This window comes from Bos indicus, chromosome 7, assembly GCF_029378745.1.
Source record: "Bos indicus isolate NIAB-ARS_2022 breed Sahiwal x Tharparkar chromosome 7, NIAB-ARS_B.indTharparkar_mat_pri_1.0, whole genome shotgun sequence".
In the NCBI taxonomy this organism is placed as follows: Eukaryota; Metazoa; Chordata; class Mammalia; order Artiodactyla; family Bovidae; genus Bos; species Bos indicus.
Window position 1 is genome coordinate 9,515,875 of NC_091766.1, and position 19,874 is coordinate 9,535,748.

Consider the following 19,874-nt stretch of genomic DNA (forward strand, 5'->3'; position numbering starts at 1 on the left):
GCACTTCCCAACAGGGGCTACCTGCATTTCCTCCCATGTGGACCTCTCTTGGGAACTTTAATACAGTACAAAAATTAGTTTTATGCAATAAGCCAAACATTCTCAAAAGTTAAAGTGCATCAGAATAATCTGGAGGGCCAGTTATTTATTTCTAAACATTTCATTCTTAAACAAAATTGAACATAGAGACATGCTGCAAAAATAAATTTGGTGCTACCATACTCAATTGCTTTTTATCCAGAAGCACTTAATTTGCAGGTTTTAACATTCATTTTCTTCATCCTTTTTGCACCTCCCTCTGTCTTTCTCCCTCTCTCTCTTCACCCAGACTTATACTAAAAGGAAGTTGGGAGATATTTTTTCCTTGTGCTCAGGTATTTAGGATGATTTCCAAAAAGAAGCAAGCTTCCCAGGTGGCTCAGTAGTAAAGAATCCACTTGCCAACTCAGAAGATGCAGAAGACTCAGGTTCAATGCCTGGATTGGGAAGATCCCCTGGAGGAGGAAATGGCAACCCAGTCCTATATTTTTGCCTGGAAAATTCCATGGACAGAGGAGCTTGAGGGGCTACAGTCCTTGAGGTCACAAAAAGTCAGACACGCCTGAGTGACTGAGAACACATGCACACCAAAAAGAGGCAGACATTATCAATTTTAAGCTACAGCCAACATCCAAGCATAGTAGTTTTTCTCTTTTACCCAAGAGTTTAGCTCTAAATCTGTAAGGATTAGTGGCCAAACATGAAGAAATATTACAGGGATAAACTGTGCTGAATTAAGAGTTGGGAATTGATACCTGGACATCATGACAACAGGTAGAGACTTTGTCATAGATCATTACATTACGGGGATGGAGGATTGTGCTCAAAATGTAGCTTCTTGCCTCTGTGAACCTATTGAGGTAACTGAGAAGCTTAGTCATGCTCAAAAGTCTAGAGGGAAATAAACCCTTGTGAGATCCAGGTCTTGGTCTTCATTAGGACTCTCTTATCCCTCGATCCTTCCTGGCACAGATTTTATCATTCAGATCCCATAAATTTCTATATTTTGGAACTGGGGGAAAGTTATCCATAAACATAACATATCTGTAAACATATACATAACATCATCTACTCAGCACCTCCATTCCTGATTTTTCTATGTCTACAAATAAAAATGGTGGAAGGGTCATTACCCTACAGCAGGAAAGCATGACTGATCTCTCTGCTGGGTCCCAGGAGGAGGATCTCGCACTGACTGTGATCACCTACATGGGACTGAGCCTCTCTCTGCTGTGTCTCTTCCTGGCGGCCCTCACCTTCCTGCTGTGCAAAGCCATCCAGAGCATCAGCACCTCGCTCCATCTGCAGCTCTCGCTCTGCCTCTTCCTGGCCCACCTGCTCTTCCTGACAGCCATCGACAGAACTGAGAGCAAGGTACGTATACTGTCCCAGAATATACCTGCCCCAGGGATGCTGAGTTCATGGGGCCATACTGCACTGGACTCCTTAATATAGTGGGATCCCAGGTAATGTTAGATGGATAAGTAGCCAATTTACATGGACTGACAGAACTAGAAAGCAAACACTCAATTGATAATTCATTCATTTACATCAGAGTTATCCCCAGTGGCAAGTCATAGAAGAAGTCCTGGGGCCATGATCCATCCTGACAAACCATCCAGGTGACACCTTCCTCCTCTCCCAGGTGCTGTGTGCCATCATTGCAGGTGCCTTACACTATCTCTACCTGGCCTCCTTCACCTGGATGCTGCTGGAGGGTCTGCAGCTCTTCCTCACTGCACGCAACCTGACGGTGGTCAACTACTCCAGTGTCAACAGATTCATGAAGAAGCTCACGTTCCCAGTGGGCTACGGAGTCCCGGCGGTGATTGTGGCCATTTCTTCTGCATCCAGGCCTCATCTTTATGGAACACCCAAACGGTAAAACCAAATTCCCGCCATCCTAACTTCTCATGCATGACTATGGCCATTATAGAACCAACATAGCACTTTGATTTTATCTTTCTTAATTTATTCATTTTAATTTAAGGACAATTACTTTATGATATTGTGGTGGCTTTGCCATACATCAACATGAATCAGCCACAGGTGTACATGTGTGCCCCCATCCTTAACCCCCCTGCTTCATCCTTCCCCACCCTATCCCATTGGGTTCTACAAGAGCACCAGCTTTGTGTGCCTTGCTGCTTGCATTGAACTTGCACTGGTCATATGTTTTACACGTAGTAATATACATGTTTAAGTGCTATTCTTTCAAGTCATCCCACTGTCCCCTTCTCCCACAGAGTCGAAAAAGTCTATTCTTTTTTTTTTTTAAATTAATTTTATTTTTAAACTTTACATAATTGTATTAGTTTTGTCAAATATCAAAATGAATCCACCACAGGTATACATGTGTTCCCCATCCTGAACCCTCCTCCCTCCTCCCTCCCCATACCATCCCTCTGGGTCGTCCCAGTGCACTAGCCCCAAGCATCCAGTATTGTGCATTGAACCTGGACTGGCATGTCATTTCATACATGATATTTCACATGTTTCAATGCCATTCTCCCAAATCTTCCCACCCTCTCCCTCTCCCACAAAGTCCATAAGACTGTTCTATACGTCAGTGTCTCTTTTGCTGTCTCGTATACAGGGTTATCGTTACCATCTTTCTAAATTCCATATATATGCGTTAGTATACTGTATTGGTGTTTTTCCTTCTGGCTTACTTCACTCTGTATTATAGGCTCCAGTTTCATCCACCTCATTAGAACTGATTCAAATGTATTCTTTTTAATGGCTGAGTAATACTCCATTGTGTATATGTACCACTGCTTTCTTATCCATTCATCTGCTGATGGACATCTAGGTTGCTTCCATGTCCTGGCTATTATAAACAGTGCTGCGATGAACATTGGGGTACACGTGTCTCTTTCCCTTTTGCTTTCCTCAGTGTGTGTGCCCAGCAGTGGGATTGCTGGATCGTAAGGCAGTTCTATTTCCAGTTTTTTAAGGAATCTCCACACTGTTCTCCATAGTGGCTGTACTAGTTTGCATTCCCACCAACAGTGTAAGAGGGTTCCCTTTTCTCCACACCCTCTCCAGCATTTATTATTTGTAGACTTTGGGATCACAGCCATTCTGACTGGTGTGAAATGGTACCTCATAGTGGTTTTGATTTGCATTTCTCTGATAATGAGTGATGTTGAGCATCTTTTCATGTGTTTGTTAGCCATCTGTATGTCTTCTTTGGAGAAATGTCTATTTAGATCTTTGGCCCATTTTTTGATTGGGTCCTTTATTTTTCTGGAGTTGAGCTGTAGGAGTTGCTTGTATATTTTTGAGATTAGTTGTTTGTCAGTTGCTTCATTTGCTATTATTTTCTCCCATTCTGAAGGCTGTCTTTTCACCTTGCTAATAGTTTCCTTTGATGTGCAGAAGCTTTTAAGTTTAATTAGGTCCCATTTGTTTATTTTTGCTTTTATTTCCAATATTCTGGGAGGTGGGTCAAAGAGGATCCTGCTGTGATGTATGTCAGAGAGTGTTTTGCCTATGTTCTCCTCTAGGAGTTTTATAGTTTCTGGTCTTACGTTGAGATCTTTAATCCATTTTGAGTTTATTTTTGTATATGGTGTTAGAAAGTGTTCTAGTTTCATTCTTTTACAAGTGGTTGACCAGATTTCCCAGCACCACTTGTTAAAGAGATTGTCTTTAATCCATTGTATATTCTTGCCTCCTTTGTCAAAGATAAGGTGTCCATATGTGCGTGGATTTATCTCTGGGATTTCTATTTTGTTCCATTGATCTATATTTCTGTCTTTGTGCCAGTACCATACTGTCTTGATAACTGTGGCTTTGTAGTAGAGCCTGAAGTCAGGTAGGTTGATTCCTCCAGTTCCATTCTTCTTTCTCAAGATCGCTTTGGCTATTCGAGGTTTTTTGTATTTCCATACAAATTGTGAAGTTATTTGTTCTAGCTCTGTGAAGAATACTGTTGGTAGCTTGATAGGGATTGCGTTGAATCTATAAATTGCTTTGGGTAGTATACTCATTTTCACTATATTGATTCTTCCAATCCATGAACATGGTATACTTCTCCATCTATTAGTGTCCTCTTTGATTTCTTTCACCAGTGTTTTATAGTTTTCTATATATAGGTCTTTAGTTTCTTTAGGTAGATATATTCCTAAGTATTTTATTCTTTCCGTTGCAATGGTGAATGGAATTGTTTCCTTAATTTCTCTTTCTGTTTTCTCATTATTAGTGTATAGGAATGCAAGGGATTTCTGTGTGTTGATTTTATATCCTGCAACTTTACTGTAGTCATTGATTATTTCTAGTAATTTTCTGGTGGACTCTTTAGGGTTTTCTATGTAGAGGATCATGTCATCTGCAAATAGTGAGAGTTTTACTTCTTCTTTTCCAATTTGGATTCCTTTTATTTCTTTTTCTGCTCTGATTGCTGTGGCCAAAACTTCCAAAACTATGTTGAATAGTAATGGTGAAAGTGGGCACCCTTGTCTTGTTCCTGACTTTAGAGGAAATGCTTTCAACTTTTCACCATTGAGGATAATGTTCGCTGTGGGTTTGTCATATATAGCTTTTATTATGTTGAGGTATGTTCCTTCTATTCCTGCTTTCTGGAGAGTTTTTATCATAAATGGGTGTTGAATTTTGTCAAAAGCTTTCTCTGCATCTATTGAGATAATCATATGGTTTTTATTTTTCAATTTGTTAATGTGGTGTATTACGTTGATTGATTTGCGGATATTGAAGAATCCTTGCATCCCTGGGATAAAGCCCACTTGGTCATGGTGTATGATCTTTTTAATGTGTTGTTGGATTCTGATTGCTAGAATTTTGTTTAGGATTTTTGCATCTATGTTCATCAGTGATATTGGCCTGTAGTTTTCTTTTTTTGTGGGATCTTTGTCAGGTTTTGGTATTAGGGTGATGGTGGCCTCATAGAATGACTTTGGAAGTTCAACTTCCTCTGCAATTTTCTGGAAGAGTTTGAGCAGGATAGGTGTTAGCTCTTCTCTAAATTTTTGGTAGAATTCAGCTGTGAAGCCGTCTGGACCTGGGCTTTTGTTTGCTGGAAGATTTTTGATTACAGTTTCAATTTCCGTGCTTGTGATGTGTCTGTTAAGGTTTTCTATTTCTTCCTGGTCGAGTTTTGGAAAGTTGTACTTTTCTAAGAATTTGTCCATTTCTTCCTCGTTGTCCATTTTATTGGCATATAATTGTTGATAATAGTCTCTTATGATCCTTTGTATTTCTGTGTTGTCTGTTGTGATCTCTCCATTTTCGTTTCTAATTTTATTGATTTGATTTTTCTCCCTTTGTTTCTTGATGAGTCTGGCTAATGGTTTGTCCATTTTATTTATCCTTTCAAAGAACCAGCTTTGGGCTTTGTTGATTTTCGCTATGGTCTCTTTTGTTTCTTTTGCATTTATTTCTGCTCTAATTTTTAAGATTTCTTTCCTTCTACTAACCCTGGGGTTCTTCATTTCTTCCTTTTCTAGTTGCTTTAGGTGTAGAGTTAGGTTATTTATTTGACTTTTTTCTTGTTCCTTGAGGTGTGCCTGTATTGCTATGAACTTTCCCCTTAGGACTGCTTTTACTGTGTCCCACAGGTTTTGGGTTGTTGTGTTTTCATTTTCATTCGTTTCTATGCAAATTTTGATTTCTTTTTTGATTTCTTCTGTGATTTGTTGGTTATTCAGCAGGGTGTTGTTCAGCCTCCATATGTTGGAATTTTTAATAGTTTTTCTCCTGTAATTGAGATCTAATCTTACTGCATTATGGTCAGAAAAGATGCTTGGAATGATTTCTATGTTTTTGAATTTACCAAGGCTAGCTTTATGGCCCAGGATGTGATCTATCCTGGAGAAGGTTCCATGTGCACTTGAGAAAAAGATGAAATTCATTGTTTTGGGATGAAATGTCCTATAGATATCAATTAGGTCTAACTGGTCTATTGTATCGTTTAAAGTTTGTGTTTCCTTGTTAATTTTCTGTTTAGTTGATCTATCCATAGGTGTAAGTGGGGTATTAAAGTCTCCGACTATTATTGTGTTATTGTTAATTTCTCCTTTCATACTTGTTAGCATTTGTCTTACATACTGCGGTGCTCCTGTGTTGGGTGCATATATATTTATAATTGTTATATCTTCTTCTTGGATTGATCCTTTGATCATTATGTAGTGACTTTCTTTGTCTCTTTTCACAACCTTTGTTTTAAAGTCTATTTTATCTGATATGAGTATTGCTACTCCTGCTTTCTTTTGGTCCCTATTTGCATGGAAAATCTTTTTCCAGCCCTTCACTTTCAGTCTGTATGTGTCCCCTGTTTTGAGGTGGGTCTCCTGTAGACAACATATGTAGGGGTCTTGTTTTTGTATCCATTCAGCCAGTCTTTGTCTTTTGGTTGGGGCATTCAACCCATTTACGTTTACGGTAATTACTGATAAGTATGATCCCGTTGCCATTTACTTTATTGTTTTGGGTTCGAATTTATACACCATTTTTGTGTTTCCTGTCTAGAGAATATCCTTTAGTATTTGTTGGAGAGCTGGTTTGATGGTGCAGAATTCTCTCAGCTTTTGCTTGTCTGAGAAGCTTTTGATTTCTCCTTCATACTTGAATGAAATCCTTGCTGGGTACAATAATCTGGGCTGTAGGTTATTTTCTTTCATCATTTTAAGTATGTCTTGCCATGTCCTCCTGGCTTGAAGAGTTTCTATTGAAAGATCAGCTGTTATCCTTATGGGAATTCCCTTGTGTGTTATGTGTTGTTTTTCCCTTGCTGCTTTTAATATTTGTTCTTTGTGTTTGATCTTTGTTAATTTGATTAATATGTGTCTTGGGGTGTTTCGCCTTGGGTTTATCCTGTTTGGGACTCTCTGGGTTTCTTGGACTTGGGTGATTATTTCCTTTCCCAGTTTAGGGAAGTTTTCAACTATTATCTCCTCAAGTATTTTTTTCATGGTCTTTCTTTTTGTCTTCTTCTTCTGGAACCCCTATGATTCGAATGTTGTAGCATTTAATATTGTCCTGGAGGTCTCTGAGATTGTCCTCATTTCTTTTAATTCGTTTTTCTTTTATTCTCTCTGATTCATTTATTTCTACCATTCTATCTTCTAATTCACTAATCCTATCTTTTGCCTCTGTTATTCTACTATTTGTTGCCTCCAGAGTGTTTTTAATTTCATTTATTGCATTATTCATTATATATTGACTCTCTTTTATTTCTTCTAGGTCCTTGTTGAACCTTTCTTGCATCTTCTCAATCCTTGTCTCCACGCTATTTATCTGTGATTCCATTTTAATTTCAAGATTTTGGATCAATTTCACTATCATTATTCGGAATTCTTTATCAGGTAGATTCCCTATCTCTTCCTCTTTTGTTTGGTTTGGTGGGCATTTATCCTGTTCCTTTATCTGCTGAGTATTCCTCTGTCTCTTCATCTTGTTTAAATTGCTGAGTTTGGGGTGTCCTTTCTGTATTCTGGCAGTTTGTGGAGTTCTCTTTATTGTGGCTTTTCCTCGCTGTGTGTGGGTTTGTACAGGTGGCTTGTAAAGGTTTCCTGGTTAGGGAAGCTTGTGTCGGTGTTCTGATGGGTGGAGCTGCATTTCTTCTCTTTGTTCAGTCGTGCTGTGGGGAGGGAGGGAGGGATGCTACAAACAAATAACACTGGCATGCGCTCGCAGTGCCTCAGCCACACTGGGTCTGCCCCCGCTCACGGCGCGTGTAGCCTCCCTGCCCAAACTGCTCGGGCTCTAGGTTGTTCCGCCGGGAACAATCCGAGGCTGGCCCTGGGCTGCATGTACCTCCAAGGTCCAAGCCGCTCAGGTTCAGGCACTCGGGCAGTCCTCAGAGGCGCAGACTCAGTTGGGCCTGAGTTTTGTGCTATTCCCAGGTCCGAGCAGCTCAAGTGATGAGGTGTTTGGGGAGCGCCAATGCTGCGACTTATCGCCTCCCCGCCACTCAGTTATCTGGGTGTAAAACTGGCGCACCTTCTCAGGCAGATGTTAACCGTCCAGACCCCCAAGAAGTTTTAGTTAGCAAAGAAGCCTGCTTACAGTTTTATAGATATTGTCTCTCTGGGGCTGCGATTGCCCCCTTCCGGCTCTGGCTGCCTGTCACCGGAGGGGGAAGTCTGCAGCCAGCTATCTCTGTTCAGTTCTTTGTTCTGTGCACGGGCCTGGCGGTGTCTTAGGTTGGGGCTGGCTTTTCGAGTGGTAGATATCCCACAGTCTGGTTTGCTAGCCCAAATTATTTCGCTCAGATAGTGCTCAGGGTATGCAGGCCAGATTCTTACTCTAAGCGATGCAGCCCGCGCTGCGCCTCCCTGCCCAGCCCCCGCTTGCTAATGGCGCGTGCAGGCGTCTGTGCTGCTTCTCCGCTGGGGGAGTTACTGTAGGACTCACAATCTTCGAGTTTTAATTGTTTATTTATTTTTTCTCCCCGTTATGTTGCCCTCTGTGCTTCCAAAGCTTGGCACAGATTCGGCAGTGAGAAGGTTTCCTGGTGTTTGGAAACTTCTCTCTTTTTAAGACTCCCTTCCCAGGACGGAACTCCGTCCCTCCCTCTTTTGTCTCTTTTTTGTCTTTTATATTTTTTCCTACCTCCTTTCGAAGAGTTGGATTGCTTTTCTGGGTGCCTGATGTCCTCTGCTGGCATTCAGAAGTTGTTCTGTGGAATTTACTCGACGTTTAAATGCTCTTTTGATGAATTTGTGGGGGAGAAAGTGTTCTCCCAGTCCTACTCCTCCGCCATCTTGGCTCCTCCTCCCCAAAAGTCTATTCTTTACATCTGTGCCTCTTTTGCTGCCCCGCTTATCGGATCTTCGTTACCATCTTTCTAAATTTCATATTGTCTTTCTCTTTCTGATTTACTTCACTCTATATAATAGGCTCCAGTTTCATCCATCTCACTAAGTTGAATCAAATGAGTTTCTTTTTACAGCTGAGTGATATTCCACTCTGTATAAGTACCACATCTTCCTTATCTATTCATCTGCTGGTGGACATATAGGTTGCTTCCATGTCCTAGTAATTGTAAATAATGCTGCAGTGAACATTGGTGTATATGAGTCTCTTTCTGGTTTCCTTGGGAAGTATACCCACCAGTGGGATTGCTGGGTCATATGACAGGTCTATGACCCATTTTTAAAGGAATCTCCACACTGTTCTCCATAATGGTTGTATCAGTTTGCATTCCCACCAACAGTATAAAAGTGTTCGCTTTTCTCTACACACTCTCCAGCATGTTTTGTTTGTAGAGTTTGATAATGGCCATTCTGACCAGGGTGAAATGATATCTCATTGTGGTTTGATTTGCATTTCTCTAATAATGAGTGATGTTGTGCATCTTTTCATGTGTTTGTTAGCCATCTGTATGTCTTCTATGGAGAAATGTCTGTTTAGTTCTTTGGCCTACTTTTAGATTGAGTTATTCATTTTTCTGGTACTGACTGAGCTGCATGAACTGCTTATACATGTGGCACATTAATTCTTTGTCAGTTGTTTTATTTCCTCCCATTCTGAAACCTGTCTTTTCACTTGCTTATACCTTCCTTCATAGGGCACAAGCTTTTAAGTTTAATTAGGTGCCATTTGTTTATTTCTGCTTTTATTTCCATTACTCTGGGAGGTGGGTCTTAGAGGATCTTGCTGTGATTTATGTCAGAGACTGTTCTGCCTATGTTTTCCTCTAAGTGTTTTATAGTTTCTGGTCTTAACATTTAGGTCTTTAATCTATTTTGAGTTTATTTTTGTGTATGGTGTTAGAAAGTGTTCTAATTTCACTGTTTTATAGGTGTTTGACCAGTTTTCTAAGCACCACTTGTTGAATAGACTGTCTTTTCTCCATTGTATATTTTTGCTTCCTTTGTCAAAGATAAGGTGTCTATATGTGCATGGATTTATCTCCAGACTTTCTATTTTGTTCCATTGATCTATATTTCTGTCTTTGCGCCAGTACCATACTGTCTTGATGACTGTAGCTTTGTAGTATAGTCTGAAGTCAGGAAAGTTGTTTCCTCCAGTTCCATTCTTCTTTCTCAAGATTCCTCTGGCTACTTGATGGGTTTTGTGTTTTCATGCAAATTGTGAAATTATTTTTTCTAGTTCTGTGAAAAACAGCATTGGAGTTTCATAGGGATTGCATTGAATCTATAGATTGCTTTAGGTAGTATACTTATTTTCTCTATATTGATTCTTTCACTCCAAGTACATGGCATATTTCTCCATCTAGTTGTGTCATCTTTGAGTTCTTTCATAAGTGTTTTATATTTTTCTATATATGGATCTTTTGTTTCTTTAGGCAGATTTATTCCTAAGTATTTTATTCTTAATGTTGCAATGGTATATAGGATTGTTTCCATAATTTCTCTTTCTGATTTTTCATTATTAGTATATAGGAATGCAAGGGATTTCTGTGCATTAATTTTATATCCTTCAACTTTGCTATATTCATTGATTAACTCTAGTAATTTTCTTGTGGAGTCTTTATGGTTTTCTATGTAGAGGATCATGTCATCAGCAAACAGTGACAGTTTTACTTCTTTTCCTATCTAGATTCCTTTTATTTCTTTTTCTTCTCTGATTGCTGTGGCTATGACTTCCAAAACTATGTTGAATAGTAGTGGTAACAGTGGGCACCCTTGCCTTGTTCCTGATTTAGAGGAAATGCTTTCAGTTTTTTGCCATTGAGAATGTTTGCTGTGGGTTTGTCATATATAGTTTTTGTTATGTTGAGGTATATTCCTTCTATGCCTACTTTCCCAGGCAATGGTACCCCACTCCAGTACTTTTGCCTGGAAAATCCCATGGACGGAGAAGCCTGGTAGGCTGCAGTCCATGGGTTTGCTAGAGTCGGACATGACTGAGCGACTTCACTTTCACTTTCATGCATTAGAGAAGGAAATGGCAACCCACTCCAGTGTTCTTGCCTGGGAGAATCCCAGGGATGGGGGAGCCTGGTGGGCTGCTGTCTCAGGGGTCACACAGAGTCGGACATGACTGAAGCGACTTAGCAGCAGCAGCAGCAGCAGCCTACTTTCTCGAGTTTTTATCATAAATGGATATTGAATTTTGTCAAAGGCTTTATCTGCATCTATTGAGATAATCATACCATTTTTATCTTTCAATTTGTTAAGATTGTGTATCACATTGATTGATTAGAGAATATTGAAGAATCCTTGCATTCCTGAAATGAAGCCCACTTGGTCATGATGTATGATCTTTTTAATATGTTGTTGGATTCTGTTTGCTAGAATTTTGTTGAGGATTTTTACATCTATGTTCATCAGTGATATTGGCCTGTAGTTTTCTTTTTTTTGTGGCTTTTGTTTGGTTTTGGTATCAGGATGATGGTGGCCTCCATAAGGCTCAGACCCAGGTGTGCTGTGCATTTTGTGCCTTTCCCAGGTCCAAGCAACTCAGGTGACCAGGTACTTGGCGAGCACACTGTCCTGGGTGGGCCATGCATCTTATGCACCTCCCCGGTCCAAGCTGCCCAATTTCTCTGTTGCACTAAGAGGGCACTATGCCAGGTGTGCTGTGTTTCTCCTCTGGGGAGCTGGTCTCAGACTGTGACATTCCCGGCCAATGTGAACTGTCCAGGATCCAAGGAAGACATGGTTATCGACTGACAGCCTGCTCACAGTTTGATGGGAAATGCAGTCTCTGGGGCCAAGATTGCAGCAGCCCCTTGCATTCCAGCTCTGGCTGTCACAGTCCTACCTCTCTGCCTCCAGGGAAAGAGGGTCATAAATGGCAGCAGCTTACTCCTTTTTGGTTTTCACTAGGGCACAATATTTGTTCTGTGAGCTGACCAGGTGTCACCATGCAGCACTTGAGCCTTCCTGCAGGAAAGGTCCTTTGATTTTCTTTGTCTCTCTGGCATTCACATGGTTTAGGTTGCTGTGTTATAGTAGCCTCCTCCGATTGTCCACAGGACATTCAGATCCAGTCCTTACCCTAAGAACCAGCCACCAGCCCAAACCTCTACACCCAACCCCCACTAGTTGCTGGTGGACTTGAGCAGCATCTGAGCTGTTTCTCTGCTAGTAATTGAGGTTCAGAACGTATTCTGTGGTGAATTTTTTTGTTGTTGTTGTTATGTTGCCCTCTGAGTTTCCTCTATCTCCCAGAGTTTGCTTAAGTTTGTATCAGTTGCATTAGTGATGCTATCTAACCATTTCATCATCTGCCACTTCCTCCTCTTTCTGCCTTCAATCTTTCCCAGCAACAGGATGTTTTCCAGTGAGTCAGATTTTCACATCAAGCAATCAAGGTAATGGAGCTTCAGCCTCAGTTCTTCCAATTAATATTAAGGGTTGATTTCCTTTAGGATTGACCAGTTTGATCTCCTTGCAATTCAAGGGACTCTCGAGAGTCTTCTCCCACACCACAGTTTGAAAGTATCAATTCTTTGGCACTCAGCCTTCTTTATGATCCAACTCTCATACCCATACATGACTATTGGAAAAAGCATAGCTTTAACTATATGAACGTTTGACCACAAAATGCTGTTTCTATATATATAGAAAGAGAGAGAGAGAGAGCTGTGTACATGAACTCTTTGTCCATTTTAGAGATTAGTCCTTTGTCAGTTGCTTCATTTGCAAATATTTTCTCCCATTATGATGGTTGTCTTTTCATCTTGTTTATGGTCTGCTTTGTTTGACTTTTTTCTTGTTTCTTGAGGTATGCCTGTATTGCTATGCTATAAACTTTCCCCTTAGTACTGCTTTTACAGTGTCCCACAGATTTTGGGTTGCTGTGTTTTCATTTTCATTCGTTTCTATGCATATTTAGATTTCTTTTTTTATTTCTTCTGTGATTTGTTGGTTATTCAGCAACGTGTTGTTCAGCCTCCATATGTTGCCATTTTTAATAGTTTTTCTACTGTAATTGAGATCTAATCTTACTGCACTGTGGTCAGAAAAGATGCTTGGAATGGCTTCATTTTTTTTTTTTTTTTATTTTACCAAGGCTAGATTTATGGCCCAGGATGTGGTCTATCCTGGAGAAGCTTCCGTGTGCACTTGAGAAAAATGTGAAATTCATTGTTTTGGGGTGAAATGTCCTATGGATATCAATTATGTCTAACTGGTTTATTGCATCATTTAAAGTTTGTGTTTCCTTGTTAATTTTCTGTTTAGTTGATCTATCCATAGGTGTGATGGGGTATTAAGGTCTCCCACTATTGTTGTGTTATTGTTAATTTCCCCTTTCATACTTGTTAGCATTTGTCTTACATATTGTGGTGCTCCTATGTTGGGTGCATATATATTTATAACTGTTATATCTTCTTCTTGGATTGATCCTTTGATCATTACGTAGTGTCTTTCTTTGTCTCTTTTCACAGCCTTTTTTTAAAGTCTATTTTATCTGATATGAGTATTGCTACTCCTACTTTCTTTTGATCTCTATTTGCGTGGAATATCTTTTTCCAGCCCTTCACTTTCAGTCTGTATGTGTACCCTGTTTTGAGGTGGGTCTCTTGTAGACAACACATATAGAGATCTTGTTTTTGTATCCATCTAGCCAGTCTTTGTCTTTTGGTTGGGGCATTCAACCCATTTATGTTTAAGGTAATTATTGATAAGTATGATCTCATTGCTATTTACTTTATTGTTTTGGGTTCAAGTTTATACACCCTTTTGGTGTTTCCTGTCTAGAGAAGATCCTTTAGAATTTGTGGGAGAGCTGGCTTGGTGATGCTGAATTCTCTCAGCGTTGGCTTGTCTGTAAAGCTTTTGATTTCTCCTTCATATTTGAATGAGATCCTGTCTGGGTACAGTAACCTGGGCTGTAGGTTATTTTCTTTCATTACATTAAGTATGTCCTGCCATTCCCTCATGGCCTGAAGAGTTTCTATTGAAAGATCAGCTGTTATCCTTATGGGAATTCCCTTGTGTGTTGTTTGTTGTTTTTCCCTTGCTGCTTTTAATATTTATTCTTTGTGTTTGATCTTTGTTAATTTGATTAATATGTGTCTTGGGGTGTTTCACCTTGGGTTTATCCTGTTTGGAACTCTCTGGGTTTCTTGGACTTGGGTGATTATTTCCGTCCCCATTTTGGGAAGTTTTCAACTATTATCTCCTCAAGTATTTTTTTCATGGTCTTTCTTTTTGTCTTCTTCTGGGACTCCTATGATTCAAATGTTGGTGTGTTTAACATTGTCCTTGAGGTCTCTGAGATTGTCCTTATTTCTTTTAATTCATTTTTCTTTATTCCTCTCTGATTCATTTATTTCTACCATTCTATCTTCTAATTCACTAATCCTATCTTCTGCCTTGGTTATTCTACTATTTGTTCCCTCTAGAATGTTTTTGACCTCATTTATTGCATTATTCATTATTTATTGACTCTTTTTTATTTCTTCTAGGTCCTTGTTAAACCTTTCTTGCATCTTCTCAATCCTTGTCTCCGGGCTATTTATCTGTGATTCCATTTTGATTTCAAGATTTTGGATAATTTTCACTATCATTATTCAGAATTCTTTATCAGGTAGATTCCCTATCTCTTCCTCTTTTGTTTGGTTTGGTGGGCATTTGTCCTGTTCCTTTACCTGCTGGGTATTTCTCTGTCTCTTCATCTTGTTTATATTGTTGTGTTTGGGGTGGTCTTTCTGTATTCTGGCAGTTTGTGGAGTTCTCTTTATTGTGGAGTTTCCTCACATTTGGGTGAGGTTTTACGGGTGGCTTGTCAAGGTTTCCTGGTTAGGGAAGCTTGTGTCAGTGTTTTGGTGGGTGGAGCTGGATTTCTTCTCTCTGGGGTGCAATGTCCAGTAATGAGTTAGGAGATGTCAGTGGGTTTGGAGTGACTTTGGGAAGCCTGTATATTGAAGATCAGGGCTGTGTTCCTGCGTTGCTGGAGAATTTGTGTAGTATTTCTTGCTCTGGAACTTGTTGGCCCTTGGGTGGTGCTTGGTTTCAGGGTAGGTATGGAGGCATTTAATGAGCTCCTGTTGATTAATGTTCCCTGGAGTCAGGAGTTCCCAGGTATTCTCAGGATTTGGACTTAAGCCTCCTGCTTTTGGTTTTCAGTCTTATTTGTACAGTAGTCTCAAGACTTCTCCATCTATACAGCACCATTGATAAAACATCTTGGTTAAAGATGAAAATTTTCTCCACAGTGAGGGACACCCAAAGAGGTTCACAGAGTTACATGAAGAAGATAAGAGGGAGGAGAGAGTTAGAGGTGACCCAAATGAGATGAGGTGGAATCAAAAGAGGAGAGAGCAAGCTAGCCAGTAATCACTTCCTTATGTGTGCTCCACAGTCTTGACCGCTCAGAGATGTTCACAGAGTTATACAGAGAAGAGAAGAGGGAGGAAGGAGACAGAGGTGGCCAGGAGGATAAAGGTGGGAATCAAAAGGAGAGAGACAGATCCAGCCAGTAATCGGTTCCCTAAGTGTTCTCCACCGTCTGGAACACACAAAGAGATTCACAGAGTTGGGTAGAGAAAAGAAGGGGGAGGGAAGAGATAGAGGTGACCTGATGGAGAAAAAGGAAAGTCCAAAGGGAGAGAGATCGGTCAAGCCAGTAATCTCACTCCCAAGTAAAGTAGGTACTGAAGATTGGGTTCTTAAAGGTACAAAATTGATAACAAATGCCAAATAGCAAATATTAAAAATCTAGAGTAGAGGTTGGATTTTCAAAAATACAGTATTAAAGAAAAGAAAAAAAAGTCACAAAAATTATTTTTTTAATTATATATGAAGTTTGCTTTAAAAAATAGGGTCTCTCTCTCTCTCTTTTTTTTTTTTTTTTTTGCAAAGCAATAGTAGGTTATAAGAATGAAAATTAAAGGAGTAATAGAGGACTTAAACATTTTTAAAATTGTTTTAAAAAGAATGATAGTAAAAATAGTAAAAATATATCTAGGACTTTCTCTGGTGGTGTTGTGGGCAGTGTGGGGTCAGTTCATTTTCAGATAGTTTCTTGGTCCGGCTTATATTTCCCAAGATCTATAGGCCTCTTCCTTGGAGAAGGCAATGGCACCCCACTCCAGTACTCTTGCCTGGAAAATCCCATGGACAGAGGAGCCTGGTAGGCTGCAGTCCATGGGGTCGCTAAGAGTTGGACATGACTGAGAGACTTCACATTTCCTTTTTTTTTAATTTTTAACTTTACAATATTGTATTGGTTTTGCCATATATCAAAATGAATCTGCCACAGGTATACATGTGTTCCCCATCCTGAACCCTCCTCCCTCCTCCCTCCCCATACCATCCCTCTGGGTCATTCCAGTGCACCAGCCAGCCCAGTTTCGATGCACTTTTACTTTTCACTTAAATGCACTGGAGAAGGAAATGGCAACCCACTCCACTGTTTTTGCCTGGAGAATCCCAGGGACAAGGGAGCCTGGTGGGCTGCCATCTATGGGGTCACACAGAGTTGGACACGACTGAAGTGACTTAGCAGCAGCAGCAGCATAGGCCCCTTCCTATGTAGTCAGTACTAACTACAGGGTTTTAATCTATTACACCTGTCACTTCCAAGGCGGTTTCCTCTATTTTAGCTTCTTCCATTTGCTAGTCTCTTCAGTGTCTGATTTACTGCCTGACACAAGGGGGAGGTGGTGGACACTTTTTTAGGCTCACTTGTTCAATCGCGCTGTCGAGAGGGTGGGACGCTGCAAACAAATAACACTGGCGTGTGCTCGCAGTGTCTCAGCCAAACTGGGCCTGCCCCCACTCACAGCATGTGTGCTTTCCCTGTCTACACTGCTCAGGCTTTAGGTTGCTCCACTGGGAACCGTCCAAGGCTGGCCCTTGCCTGCATGTACCTCCCAGGTCTAAGGCACTCAGGTTCAGGCACTCGGGTAGTCCTCAGAGGCACAGACTTGGTTGGGCCTCATTTTGTGCCCTTCCCAGGTCCGAGCAGCTCAGGTGATGAGGTGTTTGGCGAGCGTGGTCGCTGTGACTTACTGCCTCCCCCGTCCCTGCCACTCGGTTTTCTGGGTGTACAACTGGCGCACCTTCTCAGGTGGATGTTGACCATCCAGAACCCCAAGAAGTCTTAGTTAGCAAAGAAGCCTGCTTACAGTTTGGTAGATAATGTCTCTCTGGGGCTGCACTTGCCCCCTTCCAGCTCTGGCTGCCTGTCACCGGAGGGGGATGGTCTGCAGCTGGCTAGGTCTGTTCAGTCCTTTGTTCTGTGAGTGGGCCTGATGGTGTCCTAGGTTAGGACCCCTCACATAGCTCTAGGCAGTCCTTTGTTCTGTGAGCGGGCCTGGTGGTGTCTTAGGTTAGGGTGTTTCATGTGATAGCTATCCCACAGGCTGGTTTGCTAGCCCAAGTTAGTTCCCTCAGGTTGACCTTGGGGCATTCAGGCCTGGTCCTTACTCTAAGCAATGCAGCCTGCACCTCCCTGCCCAGCCCCCGCTTGTTAGTGGCGGGTGCAGGCGTCTGTGCTGCTTCTCTGCTGGGGGAGTTACCATTGGGCACGTAATCTATGGGGTTTAATTATTTATTTTTCCTCCCAGTTATGTTGCCCTCTGTGGTTCCAAGGCTCGCCACAGACTCGGCAATGAGAGTGTTTCCCGGTGTTTGGAAACTTCTGTCTTTTTAAGACTCCCTTCCCTGGATGGAGCTCTGTCCCTACCTCTTTTGTCTCTTTTTCTGTCTTTTAAATTTTTTCTATCTCCTTTTGAAGGCAATGGGCTCCTTTTCTGGGTGCCTGATGTCCTCTGCCAACATTCAGAAGTTGTTTTGTGGAATTTACTCAGTTTTTAAATATTCTTTTGATGAATTTTTGTGGGAGAAAGTGGTCTCCCTGTCCTATTCCTCTGCCATCTTAGGACCACCCCACTATGGTCTCCTTTTCTGTGCAAAAGCTTTTAAGTTTAACTAGGTCCAATTTTTTATTTTAATTTTATTTTCATTACTCTAGGAGAAGCATGGGGGGAAAAGATCTTGCTGTAATTTATGTGGAAGAGAGTTCTGCTTATGTTTTCCTCTAAGAGTTTTATAATGTCTGGCCTTACATTTAGGTCATTAATGCATTTTGAATTTATTTTTGTATATGATGTTAGGGAGTGTTTCATATCATTCCTTTACGTGTAGCTGTCTAGTTTTCCCAGAACCATTTACTGAAAAGATTGTCTTTTCTCCATTGATATATTCTTTTCATTGTGTCAATATTGTTCTGCAACACTGTATATGTTTTATGTGTAGGACATATTTCTATGTTTGTATACCCTACAACCTGTTTACCACTGATAATTGGGTTTCCATCCATTACAATACAGTTGCCCATTTCACCTCTCCCCAAGCTCATATTTTCTCTTCTGTCAGTACTCTATTATCTTCTTCTATAGGGAGAGGGCAGTTGTTTGGTTTAGGCAGTTCATTTATTTTGTTTGTTTATTGATTTGTCATAGTCCACATGTGAATTAAATCAGACTGTATTTGTCTTTCTCTATCTGGCTTCTTTCACTTAGCATAATAAACCCAGCATCCATTCACGTTGTAACAATTAGCAAGATTTCCTCATTTTTATGGCTAGGTAGTACTACATGGCTGGTGTGTATGTGTGTGTATCACATCTTCTTTATCCTTTGATAGGCACTTAGTATGCCTCCATATCTTTGCCATTGCAAATAATGCCGCAGTGAACATAAAAGTCTGCACATCATTTTGAGTTAGTGTTTTTGTAGTCCTTATAATTACCCAGGCACAGGATAGCTGGATCACATAGTAGTTCTATTCTTAATGTTTTTGAAGGTCTCAGTACTGTCTTCCATAGTGATTGCATCAGTTTACATTTCTAGCAACAATGTATAAGAATTCCTTTTTCTCCACATTCTCACTTACAGTGATTATTACACACGTGTTTGATAAGACCCACTCTAACAAGTGTGCTGGAATGTATCACTGTGGTTTTGACTTACATTTCCCTGACATTCGTGATGTTGAACATTTTTCATGTGCCTGCTGATAATCTCTATGACCTCTTTAGAAAATGTCTCGTTAGTCCTGTACCATTTTTTAATTAGGCTGTTGGTGGTAGAGATGTGACAAAATGCACACTGGTACTCACAACAAATTTCTATGCTGGACCATAAAGAAATCTGAATGCCAAAAACTGATGCTTTCAAATTGTGGTGCTGTAGAAAACTCTAGAGACTGCCTTGGATAGCAAGGAGATCAAATCAGTCAATCTTTAAGGAAACCAACACTGAACATTCACTGGGAGGATGATGCTGAAGCTGAAGCTCCAATACTTTGGCCACCTGATGTGAAGAGCAGACTCATTGGAAAAGACTCTGTTTCTGGGAAGATTGAGGGCAGGAGAAGGGTGTGACAAGGATTAAATTGTTGGATAGCATCACCAACTAGATGACATGAGTTAGAGCAAACTCAGGGAGATAGTGGAAGATTGGGAAACCTGGCGTACTGCAGTTCATGGGGTCACAAATAGTCAGACATAACTTAGCAACTCACAACAAATTCTTATGCTGGTAAAAACTGATGTCGACTTGCATCAGATGGTTTCTGAATCACTGGCCTTTCTAGATAGTTTAGCAAAAAGTCAGAAAACTTTCCCTACAAACACAAGGTAGTAGATATTTTGGTTTTGTGGGTCAAACAGTCTCAGTTGCAATTTTCCACCTCTGTCCTTGTAGTTCAAAAGCAGCCACAGAAAAGATATAAGAAAATGAGTGTAACTCTGACCCAGTAAAATGCATTTCCAAAATCAGACAGCAACCCAGTGTGAACCACAGGCTGCAGTATGTCAACCCCTGTCTCTGTAACTCTCTCTTTGGTTCTTCCTGGTGGATCCAACTAGCGTGGTCTTAACATCTCCCAAATCGCACACAGTTCCTATTTAGGACCAAGCACCAATTCTATAATTTCTATCAGTGT

At 40.7% G+C, this 19,874-nt stretch overlaps 1 protein-coding gene across 2 annotated transcripts in view; it reads left to right on the forward strand.

The window, feature by feature from the left end:
• Positions 1-19,874, forward strand: part of LOC139184054 (adhesion G protein-coupled receptor E2-like) — a 1,114,856-nt gene that overhangs the window by 25,725 nt on the left and 1,069,257 nt on the right. The window contains exons 13-14 of one of the 2 annotated variants that reach the window (XM_070792642.1): positions 1,216-1,413; positions 1,685-1,920. The exons of the other annotated variant lie outside the window; for it this stretch is intronic. Coding sequence (XP_070648743.1) covers positions 1,216-1,413; positions 1,685-1,920 — 434 coding nt within the window. The remainder of the gene's footprint in view (positions 1-1,215; positions 1,414-1,684; positions 1,921-19,874) is intronic. 2 annotated transcript variants of the gene reach the window in all.